The 17,277-nt window shown below is 40.4% G+C and overlaps 1 protein-coding gene across 4 annotated transcripts in view; it reads left to right on the forward strand.

Moving 5' to 3' along the window:
* Positions 1 to 17,277, forward strand: part of arhgef33 (Rho guanine nucleotide exchange factor 33) — a 48,114-nt gene that overhangs the window by 20,675 nt on the left and 10,162 nt on the right. For 2 of the 4 annotated variants that reach the window (XM_031902693.1, XM_031902690.1), the window contains exons 2-10: positions 179 to 228; positions 3,105 to 3,269; positions 4,206 to 4,327; positions 7,279 to 7,418; positions 8,541 to 8,600; positions 9,439 to 9,660; positions 15,108 to 15,237; positions 16,490 to 16,622; positions 17,131 to 17,214. In XM_031902693.1, the coding sequence (XP_031758553.1) occupies positions 179 to 228; positions 3,105 to 3,269; positions 4,206 to 4,327; positions 7,279 to 7,418; positions 8,541 to 8,600; positions 9,439 to 9,660; positions 15,108 to 15,237; positions 16,490 to 16,622; positions 17,131 to 17,214 (1,106 nt within the window). The remainder of the gene's footprint in view (positions 1 to 178; positions 229 to 3,104; positions 3,270 to 4,205; positions 4,328 to 7,278; positions 7,419 to 8,540; positions 8,601 to 9,438; positions 9,661 to 15,107; positions 15,238 to 16,489; positions 16,623 to 17,130; positions 17,215 to 17,277) is intronic. The other 2 variants (XM_031902692.1, XM_031902691.1) reach the window with 2 other exon arrangements.

Below are 17,277 nucleotides of genomic sequence, written 5' to 3' on the forward strand. Positions count from 1 at the left end.
AATGACTAGGAAGTTCGTTATGAGCACAGAGTAATTATATATGTGTATGGGAGCAATGGTTACTGTTTATCTCATGATAAAATCATTGAAATTGCAACAATCCCATATTATTTTCAAACAATATGAACAGGTAAGGTCTGCATTACATTTATAGCCCTGTCCTTATTTCTCCTTGCAGGAGAGACAGAAAATATCCCAGTGAGTGGGCTTCCAGCACAAATCTATCAGGTAAAGTAAGAGTAAGTTGTGTAAGTTTAAGGCATGTGGCCCATTTGCACGGCCGCATAATTATATCACTTTAATTACTGTGCATTTGCTTAGTAAGTGCAAAGTCTTATTGCAGTGTCTGATTTTTCTTGGTTATTCTAATACTGAATCATTTTTCCCCGTTCCCATGGGAACAAATTGCATAGAAACACTTTCTACAGCAGGGATGACCAAAAGGTAGATCAGAATTTACCAGTGATGAGAGCATTGCTTACATTTATCCTCTTTTTATGCAAACTTCACAAATAACCAGGGAGTATGTTTTATTGTATAAAGGGTTGTTTCACCTTCTGGTTAACTGTAAGTATGTTATATAGAATGGCCTACTCTTAGCAAGTTTTCAATTGGTCTTCATTTTTTTTATTTTGTATAGTTTTTTAATTTTTTGCCTTCCTCTTCTGACTCTTTCTAGATTTCAAAAGGGGGTCACTGACCCCAGCAGCCAAAATCTATTCTTCTGAGAGGCTACAATGGTATTGTTATCGTTATTTTGTATTACTTATCTTTCTATGTAGGCCCTTCTCTATTCATATTCCTGTCTCTCTTTTAAACCACTGCCTGGTTGCTAGGTTAAATCGGACCCTAGCAACCAGACAGCTACTGTAATTCTAAAGTGGAGAACTGCTGAACAAAAAGCAAAATAATTCAAAAATTACAAATAATAAAAAATGAAGACCAATTTCAAGGCGAACAACCCCTTTTCCAGCTTTTATATGGGGGTCACTGACCCCAGAAATCAAAAAAATATTGCTCTGTGAGGTTATTATTGTATTGCTATTGTTAATTTTATGACTTCTTTTTCAGCTCCTCTCAAATAAATATATCAGTTTCTCATTCAAACCACTGGGTCCCAAGGTAATTTGAACCCTAGCAACCAGATAGCTGCTTAAATTCCAAACTGGAGAACAAATCATTTAAAAACCACCAGTAATAAAAAAAATAAAGACCAATTGCTAATTTGATATTATTCTCTATATCAAAATAAAATGTAACTTAAAGGCTATTTAAATATAGCAAATGTATTTTCTCAAAAATAAACATAATTCATTAACATTTTCAATGAAACTGTAACAGAACCCTTAAGGTGGCTATAAACAGGCGATGTATACTGCTGATTCGGGTCCTTCAGACTGATTCAGCTGTTTAGTCTGTGTATGGGGCCAAAACGATAGGCAGACTTAATTTTTCAGTTGGATCAGAAAAAACCCAATGAGCCAATGTAGCTCTAGTATCCCCTTCATTGTAATATCAGGAGAAAGATTAGCTGGTTTGGCAACCGCGCCATGTATAGCCACTTTTATAGTGCCATAGAGGTGGTTGCTCTTGATAGGATACATAGTTACATAGTTACAGGGTTGAAAAATGAGTCCATCAAGTTCAACTCTTCCAAGTAAACCCAGCACCCACAACCTATACTGACCTATCTATACTCACATACATAAAATATATATACCAACATCAATACTAACTGTAGATATTAGTATCACAATAGCCTTGGATACTATGCTTGTTCAAGAACTCATCCAGGCATTAACAGTATACTATCACTGAAGGTAAATATGTCTGGACATTCCTATGCAACAGAATGGAACACTTCTAATTTCTGATGTAATATTACTGTGATTCTTTTTTGGTAAAGTTACCAAAGGCTATCTCAGCTAGAATCTGCATGTAAGCCTGCACAGTAATCACAGGAGACTATGAGCCATCTAATGGATAAAATAACAGTCACGAAGTCTGCATTTCCATTAGCACTCTGCATTATAAAAGTTGATGTTCATTGATTTTTTTATTGTGTGGGCTTTAATTGTGTAATTAAAATAATACTCAGAACACGTTTTCAATGTAAATGCCTTTTTAAAGATGTTGTCCACCCAAAAACTGTTCAGTTTTTTGCATAATGGAAGAAAATGTAACTGTGAGCAACTTTCCAATATACTGTAATTAAATGTCAGTTTAAAAGTTATTTGTAAATGTAGTGATTATTAAAAGCAGTGTTTGTTTATCCATTTTCGTTTTTAGAGTTTGACTCTCAATACAATGTGACAGGATTCTACTCCGCTCCAGGTCTTTTAACCAGCTGGCCTGTAACATTGTTTCAGGGTTAAAGGTGGCCATACACGTTATAATAATGATCATCCACTCCATTAACGTTAAGAGCGGAATCGTCAGATATGCAGGCAGAAACAATAGTATTGTACCCCTATCTGACGACTCAGCATTAACTTACTAAGAATTACAGTTTATTTGTGCTTTTGGGGAGACTCCCTTTAAACAGCTTTGGCCCATTCAAGACACAGTTAACAGTTAACACAAGGTGAGCCATTTCCCTGTGCCTTGGAGTTTTACATCACTAGGCTAAAAGATACAAGAAAAATATAGCAAAGCTGGTTTGAAGGATCAAAAAAGGAATCCTCTATAGCTTTAATATAGCACGAACTGACCAATAGCAGAAAATGTTTGCATGAGTCTTGTACATACATAGTGCTACAGCATCTTTTTTTACTCTACTGCACTCACTCACAGGTATCCCGGGCCGGTGCAGTTTTCTCTCTAACAGGAGCACAGGCCCGGGGTATCAGTTAAGTGATTACTGCCTAACATTTGGCACCCCTCAGTGATTGTTCTGCCTAGGCGAGAGAATAAGGGTTAAGTATAAGAATTAGTATGTTCTTTTGAGACAAAAAAATGTCATAGTTAATAACAATAAACATTATAGTAAAAAAAAATGTTCTCACTCTACCTCAACAGATAGCAGTACAAGTATGGGACCTGTTATCCAGAACGATTGGGACCTGGGGCATTACTTGTTTTTTTGGAGCATTATATGTTTTTAGTTGCAGGTTTTGGCCTCTGAACTGAAGTCTGGCTTCTCCGAGGCAATGCAGGAGCTATCTAGAATACAGCATGGAGAGTATGCTCTTGAGGAGAAGGTTAAAAGTTGCCGCTGCTCTATGGAAGAACAAGTCACAGAGGTGAAGAATTCACTGAACAATCTAAAGGTAAGTTTTACAGATAATAAAAAAGTTTATTTTAAAGTACATATTGTAGATGTGATGCATATTCATTGGGTTGGGGGTGATATAAAGGGCAACCTCTGGCAAAAAAAAAAATATGTGTGTGGGGGAGCCGCAATGTCGGTGAGGGGAAAGTCCACAGTTGGTGGTGGCAGTGGCTGGGGGGGGGGATTGATGATGGTTAGGATGCCCTAGAGATCAGGTCCTTGTGTATGTGTGCAACGAAATTATGATCCTAGCATGCAAAGCAAATTCTGGAGCGCACAGAAAATATTGATTTTACATAGGGTTGCCATAATAAACACCAGCCCTCCTATATATTTCTCTTTCTTCCCTGTTAATAACATTGGGATCAAGCAACAATACAGCAAACCATAATTTCAAGCAACCAGTGCAAAATTCCCTTGGAAAACTGCAGTTAAGAGTTAAAGGAGAAGGAAAGGCTAAGTCACTTGGGGTGCCCCAGGCTGGTGCTGTTTTTTCCTACAAGGTAAGCGATTTAAGTCACTTTAGGCACCCCCAAATGACTTAGCCTTTCCTTCTCCTTTAAACAAGGCAGCCTTAGGGATAATGCAAATGCAGGTACATTTAACTTATGTTAGGTTCACCAGAAATATTGATAGGAATAGATATACATTTATAAACCCCAATATGGTGTATATCTATGATAAAATAATGACAGCAATCACAACCTTTAAAAGCCCATATCACGCACCGCACATTTGGAAGCCTGCCAAGGGACAAAGCAACATTAAAAGCAGTTTACTAAGTGTCTCTTAGCTGTCCCTTGCCATATCTAGCGGAGAAAACAAGATCAAAGCTCTGATGATTTTGCAGCTTTTATAAAATAATGATCATGTCAGTAAATCTGTATTCTTAGAAAAGTAATGTTTGTTCTTTATTTCACTGCCGTCACCTCAGGAAGAGGTCAACACAGCGATGGCAATGATCCATGCCATAATTGCCAAGCAGGAGGAAATGCAGCAGAAAATAGAGCAACTGCAGCAAGAGAAGAGAAGAGAGTCTCGTAAAGTAAAAAACAAGTGGGTATCATTAGGGCTGGTATCAAGGAGCTGAAGAATATATATATCTAATGTAATTCACCCTTTCTTTTACACAAAATATTTCTGCCTGACTACACGTGTACAACATGATTTTGGGTAATAACATGCCCTACAAATATTCCCTCTCATGTGCACTTTTTAAAACCATGCTGGTCTCAACATTTTTGTGCCCTACACCACCCCTGATCTACCCAGACCCACCTAATTTCATGTAAGCCACACCCCCATGAGGGGGTGACCTTTAAGCCAGATGGTTGGATACTGACAATTTAGCAATACAGGTATAGGACCCGTTATCCAGAATACTCGGGACCAAGGGATGAAAACATAATTTTACCTCTTTATAGGTCCCTGGTAAGGCCTCACCTTGAGTATGCAGTGCAGTTTTGGGCTCCAGTCCTTAAGAAGGATATTAATGAGCTGGAGAGAGTGCAGAGACTGCAACTAAACTGGTTAAGGGGATGGAAGATTTAAACTATGAGGTGAGACTGTCGAGGTTGGGGTTGTTTTCTCTGGAAAAGAGGCGCTTGCGAGGGGACATGATTACTCTGTACAAGTACATTAGAGGGGATTATAGGCAGATGGGGGATGTTCTTTTTTCCCATAAAAACGATCAAGACACCAGAGGTCACCCCTTTAGATAAGAGGAAAGGAGCTTCCATTTGAAGCAGCGTAGGTGGTTTTTCACGGTGAGGGCAGTGAGGTTGGGGAATGCCCTTCCTAGTGATGGGGTAATGGCAGATTCTGTTAATGCCTATAAGAGGGGCCTGGATGAGTTCTTGAACAATCAGAATATCCAAGGCTATTGTGATACTAATATCTACAGTTAGTATTAGTGGTTGTATGTATAGTTTATGTATGTGAGTGTATAGATTGGTAGGTGTGGGTTAGGTGTGCTGGGTTTACTTGGATGGGTTGAACTTGATGGACTCAAGTCTTTTTTCAACCCTATATAACTATGTAACTATGTAACTATGTAAGGGTATTCCGGATAAGGGGTCTTTCCGTAATTTGGATCTCCATACTTTAAGTCTGCTAAAAAATCAATAAAACATTAATGAAATCCAATAGGATTGTTTTGCATCCAATAAGGATTAATTATATCTTAGTTGGGATCAAGTACAAGGTACTGTTTTATTATTACAGAGAAAAAGGAAATCAGTTTTAAAATTCTGAATTATTTGATTAAAATGGAGTCTATGGCGATACAGGCTTTCTGTAATTTGGGGCTTTCTGGATAACGGGTTTCCGGATAAGGATACCTGTACAAGAAGATGGCTGAACTACTTTGTTCAGGGAGGGTACATTAGTTGGGACCCCTATGTGCATTCCATTGCCCTTCATGAACGCAATGCTGCTGGCAGCGCTGTAATCATGGTGACAAACACAGGTCTCTGTGCTCTAAAATAGAGTGGTCTGTGGCATATAATTTAGTATGAAAGGAAGGGTGCAAAATCCAAAATCATGTTTGATTGTGCTCAATTTTTCGCACTTTACACCCATGATGTAATACGTTCCAAAGCAAATTATTGTCTGCTCTTTTTATATTATAATGTGACCTATGTATGTGCATTTTTGCATGCTGTAATTGTAACTATTTTCTCTAAACCTTGGCCTCTTACCTCGCAATGAACCAGAAATATATATATTTAATGCAGCCTAGAAAGTATTCCCACATGTTCCCAAAATGGGTCAATTTTTAATAGAAGTTGTTCATTTTTTTTAATACAAACTAAGGAGTTACTGTAGTAAAATTATTTTAGAATGCATTACAGGTTGTTCAATTAGCATGCCATTAACCCCAAAAGAGTTATTGAACTAATTATGACAGATTTCCATATTAACAATTCAGGTCACCATAATTCTATTCAAATTACAAGCAGCAGTAGAGAGAATTAAATCTCAAAAAGATTATGGCTAGAAATATATAGTTTGAAGAGAAATAATTTATATTTATAATATAATAATAGGTTAAAGTATCTCCACATCTTAGCTAAACATTTCCTAAAAGAAGATGCTTGGAATTATATTTCACTCACTGCAATGCCTCCGAGTCCAGTAGCAGTTTCCCTCTTCAACCCCCACATATTTTCTCATTTAGGCTAATTATTATTATTATTATTATTATTATTTATATAGCGCCATCAATTCACGCAGCGCTTTACAGAATAAAGGGGTACAAAAGACAGAACAGTTTACATGTACATATAGAAAATTCACAAAAATGGTTTACAGTTACATTTGGATGAGGATCTGAGACACTAGGGCCCTGCTCGCAAGAGCTTACATTCTAAAAGGGAGGGCGGCTGAGACATAAGGTCACGGTAACTGGCATGGCGTTAGAGTTCATGTTGGTGTGTAAAACGACAGTAAGTGCAGAGTGAGAGATGAAAACACAGGGCTTATACAGAATCAGTCACTGCACTGGCATCAGACTTACCCTATTCCTGCACCAGGAACCACTGCATTGGCCCCGGGGCAGACACACCGAAACACAAACTTGCTTGTTTGATGCCGAAATCCACTCCTTGTGCCTGCACCCAGGCTGAAACAATGGCTCCAGGTGCAGTCACAGGAATAGGCTGATGCCAGTGTAGGGGTGAACCAGCCCTGTGTGCAGGGGCACTTGCTCCTATGAGGTGAGTTGAGAAACCCATCTCAGGCAGCAGCAGCCCACAAGTTACCAGCGGTGGACAAAGTCATTCCTAGTAACTTTAAGAGCTGAAAATTTAGACATTTTGGCTCTGCTGGGAAAGGTAAACGTTAGGTGTGGGGGATGGTATCCGAAAGGCCGCCTTAGGGCAGCAATGCCCCCCAGCTTTTGTTTCTTTATACCTGTGTTGCTGCATGAGCCTACTACAAAATACTAAAAATTCAACTTTAACAGACTGATCTTATTTTTGCCAGTATTAAACACATGCTTTCCCCAGAAGGTTACAGAAAGAAGAACCCATGGCCCAGTCTCAAGCAGTGCCACAAAACAGCAACTTCTTACCCCCCAGCCTCTCTGATCCTACAGTGGTTAATCATCACTTTAACAATATTGCACAGCCATCACCATTTGAAAAAGGTATGTTGGGGGTCATTTCTTAAATACAAGAAGCCAGGAATATTACTATCAATTCCATTTATTAGTTCTTAATTTTATCTCCATCATTGCAAATATGATGTTGAAGATTGATCAGTTATCTTATACAAAATGTGCGTGATGTTCCTTAGAGATTCCAGAGACATTGTGCAGTTCAGGGCTTGTACAATCCTGTTCTGTATATTTTATCATTAAAAATGTACTTCTGTGTTAAGTGATTACAGTTATCTATTATCTGGAATCCAGTTATCCAGACACCTCCCAAATACCTGTACAAAATTGCTATTTTTAAAAAGGAGAAGGAAAGTCATTTTGGCATTTTACTGCCAATAGATTTGCCACATTAGTGCCACCTAGAACACTACATTTATTCTGCAGAAAGCATTACCATACCTGAGTAAAGAGCCCTAGAACTTTCTCTGTTTGCTTAAGATAGCAGCTGCCATTTTAGCTTGGTCTTTGTAGCTTCCTGCTTGCAGCTTAGCCCTTATAGTTCAGATTACACATTCGTAAGGGAGGGGGGAGGGAGTTCTTAGTCTTTGGCCCCAGGAATGAAGGATTTTTCTGAGAGAAGTCAGATACCCTAAGTACATGTTTACAAAAAAGGAGACAAGATATCCTGTGTTTCTTCTGATAGAGTGCAGCTTTTCTGTAAGAACTTATGACTGTATTTACATAGACCTTTCTGATAAAGCTTACTTAGTTTTTACCTTTCCTTCTCCTTTAAAAAAGTTTTACAGGTTTGATTTTTTTATGTTATATTCCACCCACTCTGCACACTTCTCATGTTCTCCTGTTCACACTGCCAACATCCTTTTCTTTGCCATCCCTTGTTCACTGTAGACCATAGTGTGCTGTATCATTGTGCCTTTCTAGTTTGTAGTTTTTCTGTTGAAGTAAAACTATACTCCCAGAACCAACAATTTATATCATATTAAGCAGTCTACTCTCAATTCAGAATTGAGAAAGTAAGTTTGAAAATGGTTTATTTAGATGAAGCAGGGTTTTACATATGAGCTGCTTTATGCAATATATTTTTATAGAGACCTACATTGTTCAGGGGTATAGTTTTCCTTTAATATGTCTTGCTTTTCAACCTTATAGGACCTGTTTCCAGGCTGGTGACTGCAAATGACTGCAACATGGCAACAATTACAACTGCCTGTGAGTCTCGGAAATCCAGTACTAATAAATATGTAGCCATAGACTACACACATTTTATAGATTAGGTGAGGTTTTATTTACAAAAGAGAGATCAGACTGTAGCAGAGCAGTTGCTGTTTATGTGAGTGCCATTTGGATTATGGTTTATTGGAGTTATACATCCCTTCTATGAACAGCAGGAGCACCGTATAGCGCCCCACTTACATGTATACACAGGTATATGGCTACATGCATGGACTTATTGTGTTTCTGTAGCAGAGCATGAGAGGTTTAGTTGTTGCATTTTAGTCTTTACTGACTTGGACCCATATTTTACATTAAAGGGATGGTTCACCTATAAGTTAACTTTTAGTATGCCAGCAAATGACCTAGTCTAAGCAACTTTTCAACTGGTCTTCATTATGATATTTTTTTTTTTTTATCGTTTTTGATTTTGCCTTCTTCTTCTGACTCTTTCCAGATTTTAAATGGTGGTCGCTACCCCAGCAGCCAACAATATTGGTCTATGAGGCTACAATTTTATTATTATTGTTGCTTTTTATCATTTATTTTCCTATTATTGTCCTCTCTTATATGTTTCTCATTCAAGTCACTGTCAATATCACTGTCTATATCATACTAAAAGTTAACCTTAAGGTGACCAACTCCTTTAACAATTTAAAAGCATAAGGATGTGAAATAACTTGTTCATATTTTTTTAGTATTCTTGTCAGAAGATCATCATTATTTCAGCCAACTGTATTTATCTTTCTTAATTTACAATTTCCTCTAATAAAATGCAGCATGTAAATATTCTTTACTGTGTTGTCTCTATACTTTTCTTCCTATAAAACATCAGCTAGAGTCAGCCAGGAAGAGAGTGAGAAAAGCTTCAAGACTTCTACGCTGATTGAAACACAGCAGAAAGCCTACATGCCTTCACTTATCTGGAGACAGCCAAAAGATGAAAGAGAAAGCAACGAGGAGAGCTCTCCTAAAGAACAAGTAGACAGGATAAGGGACGCTGGCCAGAATAGAAGCGCGCCTGTTGAGAACGTATTAAGCGAACCTACAGGTTTTGGTAGGATGAATTCAAATCTGATTGTGAATACACTTCACCTCATTTACTCATTAACTAATACAGTATTCCAACTGAGTGAATATCATCTAAAACTCTAGCACTAGTAGATTACAGTTACCAGTATGGGACCTGTTATCCAGAATACTTAGGACCTGGGGTTTTTCTGATAAGGGATCTTTCCATAATTTGGATCTCCATCCCTTAAAGCTGGCCATACACGTTCAGATTTAAGTCTTCTTCCGACGAACATTCGGATATTTCACCACCTATGTTTTTTACCAGCATCTAAGTCATGGGGGTTTGATTGAGAGTGTAATTTGATCAAAATATTCCCAAATTCAGCATTAGAATCTTCAGTATCAAATGTATTTAGCTTTGATCTCCATACCATATATTTTAATGATTAATGATTATCATGTGGCTAAGAGCTGAAGAAAGTAGAGGCACTATGGGTTTCTGAAAGGTCCTCTCATATGACAGATTAAGGACTGGTTAAGATGAAGGTAAAGTTTCTCTTCACTATACTTTATTTCTGTCACCCATAGCACCAGTTAGGACTCACTCTGGTACAGTTAACCTTTTCCGCCCATTTATGAGATGTCATTAGAAAAGGTTACAGTGTACCCTGGGGAAAGCTGTTTATGAGATAAGATTTACTGTAACTGAGATATAAGGCTGCCCATTTGTGTGTTGGACTAAGGAGACTGTCTGTTACTTCCATGTCATTCCCCACTGTCAAGGACAAAACTCCTCTGAAATAGGCACCATTAATAATAAGAAAACGGACTTCTTTCTGCTCCTAATGCTCCCTACTGATCTTCGTGGATAAAGTGCCAAAATCATTATTATGTGTCACTTTGATGGCTTTGTTCCTGCAGGGCTTTTGAGATAGTAAAAAAATGACGTTATTCAGAAAAAGACTCGGTTTTATTAGAAAATGATTTGTAGTTGGTATTGTTACTGAGTACTGATATTTTCTTCGCTGAATACTTTTGAATATGTTTATTTCATATTTTAAAGCATATGTGCATGGTTTTTAGCAAATTCTTTGTTTAAGCAGTTATTAAGTGAATGGCTCCCATTGATACCTAAATTTACGTCTGTACGTTTATGAATTAATGACGTCTTTTTTTAATTAAAAAGACTTGGGGGTGTGTATATGAAGATTGGAGATAAATATCACCAGTGCCTGTAGCGACCAATCAGATCTTTTGATTTCTTAAGGTCCCCATACACGGGCCGATTATAGCTGCCGATATCGGCAGCTAATCGGCCCGTGTATGGGCAGATCCGAGCGGCCTGGCTGACCGATATCTGGCCTGAAATTGGCCAGATCTTGATCGGCCAGGTTAGAAAATCCAGTCAGATCGGGGACCGCATCGGCTCGTTGATGCAGTCCCCGAACCGACTGCCCCATGGCCGCAAATGTAATCCGATCGTTTGGCACCAGGGCCAAACGATCGGATTATTTTTTTTTAAAGCTACTTGCTACCCGATATCGCCCACCCGTAGGTGGGGATATCGGGTGAAGATCCGCTCGCTTGGCGACATCGCCAAACGAGCGGATCTTATAGTGTATGGGCACCTTAACTTGTAGGTGACTGTTCAGCTCTTATTGCTGATTGGTTGCTATGAGCAACATTACTGGTAATAGTTATCTCATTTACAACCTGTAAGTGAAAGTACAAAGGCACCAATATTTGGACTGAAACCCATGATTGCAAAGATTTTGTTAATGTTACAAAAAGGCATGGATGTGTAGGGATCCATAGGGTTAACTAGTCCCTATGGCTTTAAACCCTGCAGCTTCCTGGTTTTGTGCTGTTACTGGGCAAAGACCCCTGTATCAGTTTTGAGTTCATATGTGTGATTATTGGTTCACAGGGAGACCACTCCCTTGGCACTCTGATATAGTGCTTAGCAGGGGGTGGGTCTGTCTCTTTGGCTGCCTGTGTTCACAGGGGAAGGAGCACTGTGCTGGAGGCAAAGGAACTAGGCCCCCAGTAAAGCCATGTGCCCCAGAGTGTGTCAGCCACTCTGGTGAAGTCGGGGACAGGGACCCCGTGAATGAGGACCAGTTAGATAGCAAGTTTTGTGGAGCACTTTCTAGGAAAGTGAGATAGTGAGGGAAGAGAGCACGAGCAGTTTGGCTCAGAGGAAAGTAGCTGTGGGAGTACCCTTCCAGACAGGCACTGTGCCTTAGTGTAGGGCCACGGTTTAGACCTAGGAGGCAGGTAGATTGAACCTTGATCCAAAGTTGCCGTGGGGCCTGAGGAGTGTGGTATCCAGCTAGCTGTTCCACAGAGTGAGCAACTGAACCGGTGGCACTGATCCTGCCTGGCTCAAGGGGAGTTGGGAGGAGCGGGTGTGCACCCTCTCTGTGCTGTCCTCAGAGAAAGCTATGCTAACTGATGTGTGTGAGTATATTGCATAACCCTGCAAGTTGCTTGTTGCTGAAAATAAACCAGTTCTACTGTTAAACTGCAAGAACCTTCTGGTGCCCATTTGTTATTCTGCACTGCACACAGCTACAGTGGGTTGTAGTTGCACTACACCATAGCTCCATTTGGTTACTTCCACATAGCGAAGGCCCATCCTGAAGGATTGAGTCACGTGTACCCCATGCTCAAGGCCTATCTAGCCGTGCTGTTGGCTTGTTACAGCCAAGAAAGGGTTACAGATGTAAAACTTCTCATTGCTTTCAAAAGGCACTAAGTTTGCCCAGGAACAGTAACCCATAGCAACCAATCAGCAGGCAGAATTTACTGGTCACCTGTTTAAAACTAAACATCTTGGCAAACTTAGTATGTATGTATATGTTTATTTTTAATTATAATGTGCTACTTATGTACACAGCACTGTACAGTAGAATTGATTAATACAATGGGGGTTATTAAAATAATAATAGATAAATACAAAGTTTAATAAAAGATACAAATAAATACAAGGTAGAGTTGCAATAAGTTAAGAATCAAAGAGACAAGAGAATGGAGGTCCCTGCCCCATAGAGCTTACAGTCTAAACTTAGTGCCTTTTTAAGGGGGATAGAGCTTTAAAACTTTTGAATGGAGCAATTCTAATTTCTTACATTTGGGGGCCCATTTATTGAAGTACAATTGCCTCCGAATACAAAAAAATTGTATTTTTTCTAAGTTTTTGTACATTGCGTATTTTCGACGTTTTTTCACTAATTTGCCCAACTTTTTCATACTGTGCGTCAAAAATTATGCGACAAAAATCGTATTTTCGCGCCGAGTACAACAGTTTCAGATTCATTCAAGGTTCGGTATCGTGACTTTCCTTGGGCCGGGTTGGAGCTGCAGAGTGCCATTGAGCCCTATGGGAGACTTTCCTTGGGCCGGGTTGGAGCTGCAGAGTGCCATTGAGTCCTATGGGAGACTTTCCTTGGGCCAGGTTGGAGCTGCAGAGTGCCATTGAGTCCTATGGGAGACTTTCCTTGGGCCAGGCTGGAGCTGCAGAGTGCCATTGAGCCCTATGGGAGACTCTCCTTGGGCCAGGCTGGAGCTGCAGAGTGCCATTGAGCCCTATGGGATACTTTCCTTGGGCCAGGTTGGAGCTGCAGAGTGCCATTGAGTCCTATTGGAGACTTTCCTTGGGCCAGGTTGGAGCTGTAGAGTGCCATTGAGTCCTATGGGAGGCTTTCCTTGGGCCGGGTTGAAGCTGCAGAGTGCCATTGAGCCCTATGGGAGGCTTTCCTTGGGCCAGGTTGGAGCTGCAGAGTGCCATTGAGCCCTATGGGAGGCTTTCCTTGGGCCAGGTTGGAGCTGCAGAGTGCCATTGAGCCCTATGGGAGACTTTCCTTGGGCCAGGTTGGAGCTGCAGAGTGCCATTGAGCCCTATGGGAGACTTTCCTTGGGCCGGGTTGGAGCTGCAGAGTGCCATTGAACCCTATGGGAGACTTTCCTTGGGCCAGGTTGGAGCTGCAGAGTGCCATTGAGCCCTATGGGAGACTTTCCTTGGGCCGGGTTGGAGCTGCAGAGTGCCATTGAGCCCTATGGGAGACTTTCCTTGGGCCAGGTTGGAGCTGCAGAGTGCCATTGAGCCCTATGGGAGACTTTCCTTGGGCCGGGTTGGAGCTGCAGAGTGCCATTGAGCCCTATGGGAGACTTTCCTTGGGCCAGGTTGGAGCTGCAGAGTGCCATTGAGCCCTATGGGAGACTTTCCTTGGGCCGGGTTGGAGCTGCAGAGTGCCATTGAGCCCTATGGGAGACTTTCCTTGGGCCGGGTTGGAGCTGCAGAGTGCCATTGAGCCCTATGGGAGACTTTCCTTGGGCCGGGTTGGAGCTGCAGAGTGCCATTGAGCCCTATGGGAGACTTTCCTTGGGCCGGGTTGGAGCTGCAGAGTGCCATTGAGCCCTATGGGAGACTTTCCTTGGGCCAGGTTGGAGCTGCAGAGTGCCATTGAGCCCTATGGGAGACTTTCCTTGGGCCAGGTTGGAGCTGCAGGGTGCCATTGAGTCCTATGGGAGAAATTCCTTGGGCCAGGTTGGAGCTGCAGAGTGCCATTGAGCCCTATGGGAGACTTTCCTTGGGCCAGGTTGGAGCTGCAGAGTGCCATTGAGCCCTATGGGAGACTTTCCTTGGGCCAGGTTGGAGCTGCAGAGTGCCATTGAGTCCTATGGGAGACTTTCCTTGGGCCGGGTTGGAGCTGCAGAATGCCATTGAGTCCTATGGGAGGCTTCCAAAATCATTAAAGTTTCAAAGCCAGAAAGGTTTACGATTGTTCGGATGCGAAAATTTTGTGGTCGGGGTATTTTTGGGTCGCCAATACAATATTATTGTGACTAATACGAATTATTAGTCACACACGTTTTCGTGATATTTGCGATCATCAGAAATTATCGCATCTAATCCGAATTTTATCCATTTTGTGATTCGAACTCGTACTTAGATGAATCAGCCCCTTGTTTTACTTAATTTTCTTTATTGTAAATGTATAGTATACAACAATAGGGTATTTTTTTTTGGGGCTACCAATTCTTTAATAATGGCGAACAAAAAGTTTTAAAAATAAATGCAGTGAGAATGCAGCACTGAAGCTTGGTGAACACAGAGGCTTCAGCATCTATATAAATAATATACCCTAGGGATTGGTTAGTTAGTCCGTATGTAAGCCATTTTAGTTCCAGTATACCTAGTGCCGTTTTACCCTGGATTTAAAATTCTAGACCTTGATTGCAATTCAGATATTACAGTAATTGCTCAACTGAATATTAGATTTATGTATATATTGAAGGTGTCATCTTCGAGTAAATGGCTCTATTTAGTTTTAATTGTGTACTCTATTTACATGAATCAGGGCTAGACTAGTTGCAAATTATTAAAGCATTTTGCTACTTTTTGTATATATATATATATATGGATTTGTATATTATCCCCACATGCTTCATTTGACCATTAATACACATTTTATGTTTGTTTTGAAGCAAGAAGACAAAATGCTGCCAGAGACCTTTTGGAATCAGAGAGAAAATATGTGTTGAATCTGTCGCACATCCTGAAGATCAGGGCCACCTTACAAGGGTCTGATATAAAAAGGGCTACAAAAGAAAGGAGGTACTGGAATTGCCATATAATTGTATATTCAGTAGAGGCAGAAGGGCAACATTTTCCTCTGTTCAGTATTTTAAAATAATTAGCTGTTATAAGTGTTAGGTACTTAGAATAATGAAATCAAAAGCAACATATATACATATATAACTTGTCTTCTGGATATATGGCTAGATGGTCATGGCATCGCTGGATAGGTTCCCACACTACCTTTTATCAGTAACAACAGTACAGGGGAGTGTACAACAATAGGTATCAATATGTGGTGGGGATAATATCATTTTATTAATGATGGTTGGTTTGGACATTGAAAATTATTTGACTCTGTTTGAGTAGTAGCCCTCAGGCCACTTTAATAAATGGGCAAATGGGGCATCTGCCAAGGGCCCACTGATTTGGGGTGCTCATATGTTTTTCCCACTTGTAATTTACATTATTGCCGGTGGGAAGGCATTTGGAAGAGATTCGTCACCCATGGTAGCAAAGATTTATCACAGGCAAGCGGCAACTCATCTCCTCATGTGCCAGGGCCTTATGGAACACTGGTGTGTTTAATCTCTACAAACTATGACTGATTGGGCTGGCCACTCAAGTACCATCCCAAGCAATTGTAACTGAATACTGCACAATTTCCTTAGTGATATTTATTGGTTGGTTGGCAAGTCCTGACCTGTCACTATCCATTCTAGTCGGGGGTCAGACTGGGCCACCGGGACACAAAATCCCAGTGGGACCCGGCAGCCCAGACCCAATCCTTACTGGCGCTCCCTATGCCCGACAGTTCCTCCCCTGATGCATTAAATTTATGCCCGCTCAGGGGAGGACTTCAGGTGGGGGACCCTGCGGGGGGTGAGTGGGGTTTTGGGGATGTTGTCGGCATGGCACCTGCAGGGCCCCTGGGGCGGGAGCCCCGGTGGGCCCTGCACTCCCCAGTCTGACCCTGATTCTAGTCATTGTCAGAGACAAAAGATAAACACTATATCTGTAGCTCTCTATGCACCCAATGTCTGACACACCATCTGACACTAATGAGCCACCCAAAGCAAACTACATCAAAAAGGACTGTCAGGCAACTTAGAGATGCTTGTGGCCCTAAAATTTTAAAATGATATTAATATGCCCATTTATTTGGCCATCCTACTCCAGCAGATCAGAAAAATCTTGAACCATCTAATAATCTATACATATTTTCACTAAATACATTCATCTAATTCTCTAGTAACGCACTTTCAATGGTCACTTTTTGTTCATTTCTCAGTTTCTTCCCCAGTTCCTTACGGTATTTGATCCAACACCACCTGGACCTGCTCCATGTTCTGCAGGAGAGAGTAATCAAATGGTCTAGAGAGGGAATTCTAGGAGATATATTCCTGAAACTGACAAATGATGAGGTACATTTCTTACTGTTGCTTTCCCATATTTCTCTGCCATCTTTCATTTTTATGAGCAAACTCCTCAACCCAAACGGAATATGCTTAGAAGCTGATTCAGTAATAGTGAGTATGTTGCCTCTTCTCAAATCTTTAAAATGGCTGCAAAATTGGGTAAAGCTCTGTTAAAGCTCCCAGCAAATATACATTAATATCAAGGCTATAACTATTGTGGAAGATCATACATATTTGTACTGTGGGCTAATAATCTGTCCCAGTCTGCTAATAATAAAGTGCGCTGTTATGTACTGTATATTATGCAAAATATTCCAATACATTTTGAATAGGTTACCATATATTTTTACCTCATATGTGTCTGTCTTAGGTCTCTCATTTCAAGAGTGCATGTATTAATTCTACAGAGGGAGATAAAGTGAACGTTTGCATGTTTGGGTTGAACAATATGTGAATTCAGTTTAGTTTTTGTATCTTTCAGTTACTGATAATTCTTTCCACTTTTTCTTCTAAGAACAATTTTTTAGACTACTATGTTGCTTACTTGAAAGACTTACCAGAGAGTATTTCCGTCATCCATATTGTAGTTCTTAAAGAGGTAAGTGCCCACTCATACATTTTACAATACAATCTGTTGTGGTTAATTTTATAATAAAAAATA

This window comes from Xenopus tropicalis, chromosome 5 (assembly GCF_000004195.4).
Source record: "Xenopus tropicalis strain Nigerian chromosome 5, UCB_Xtro_10.0, whole genome shotgun sequence".
NCBI classification, from domain to species: domain Eukaryota; kingdom Metazoa; phylum Chordata; class Amphibia; order Anura; family Pipidae; genus Xenopus; species Xenopus tropicalis.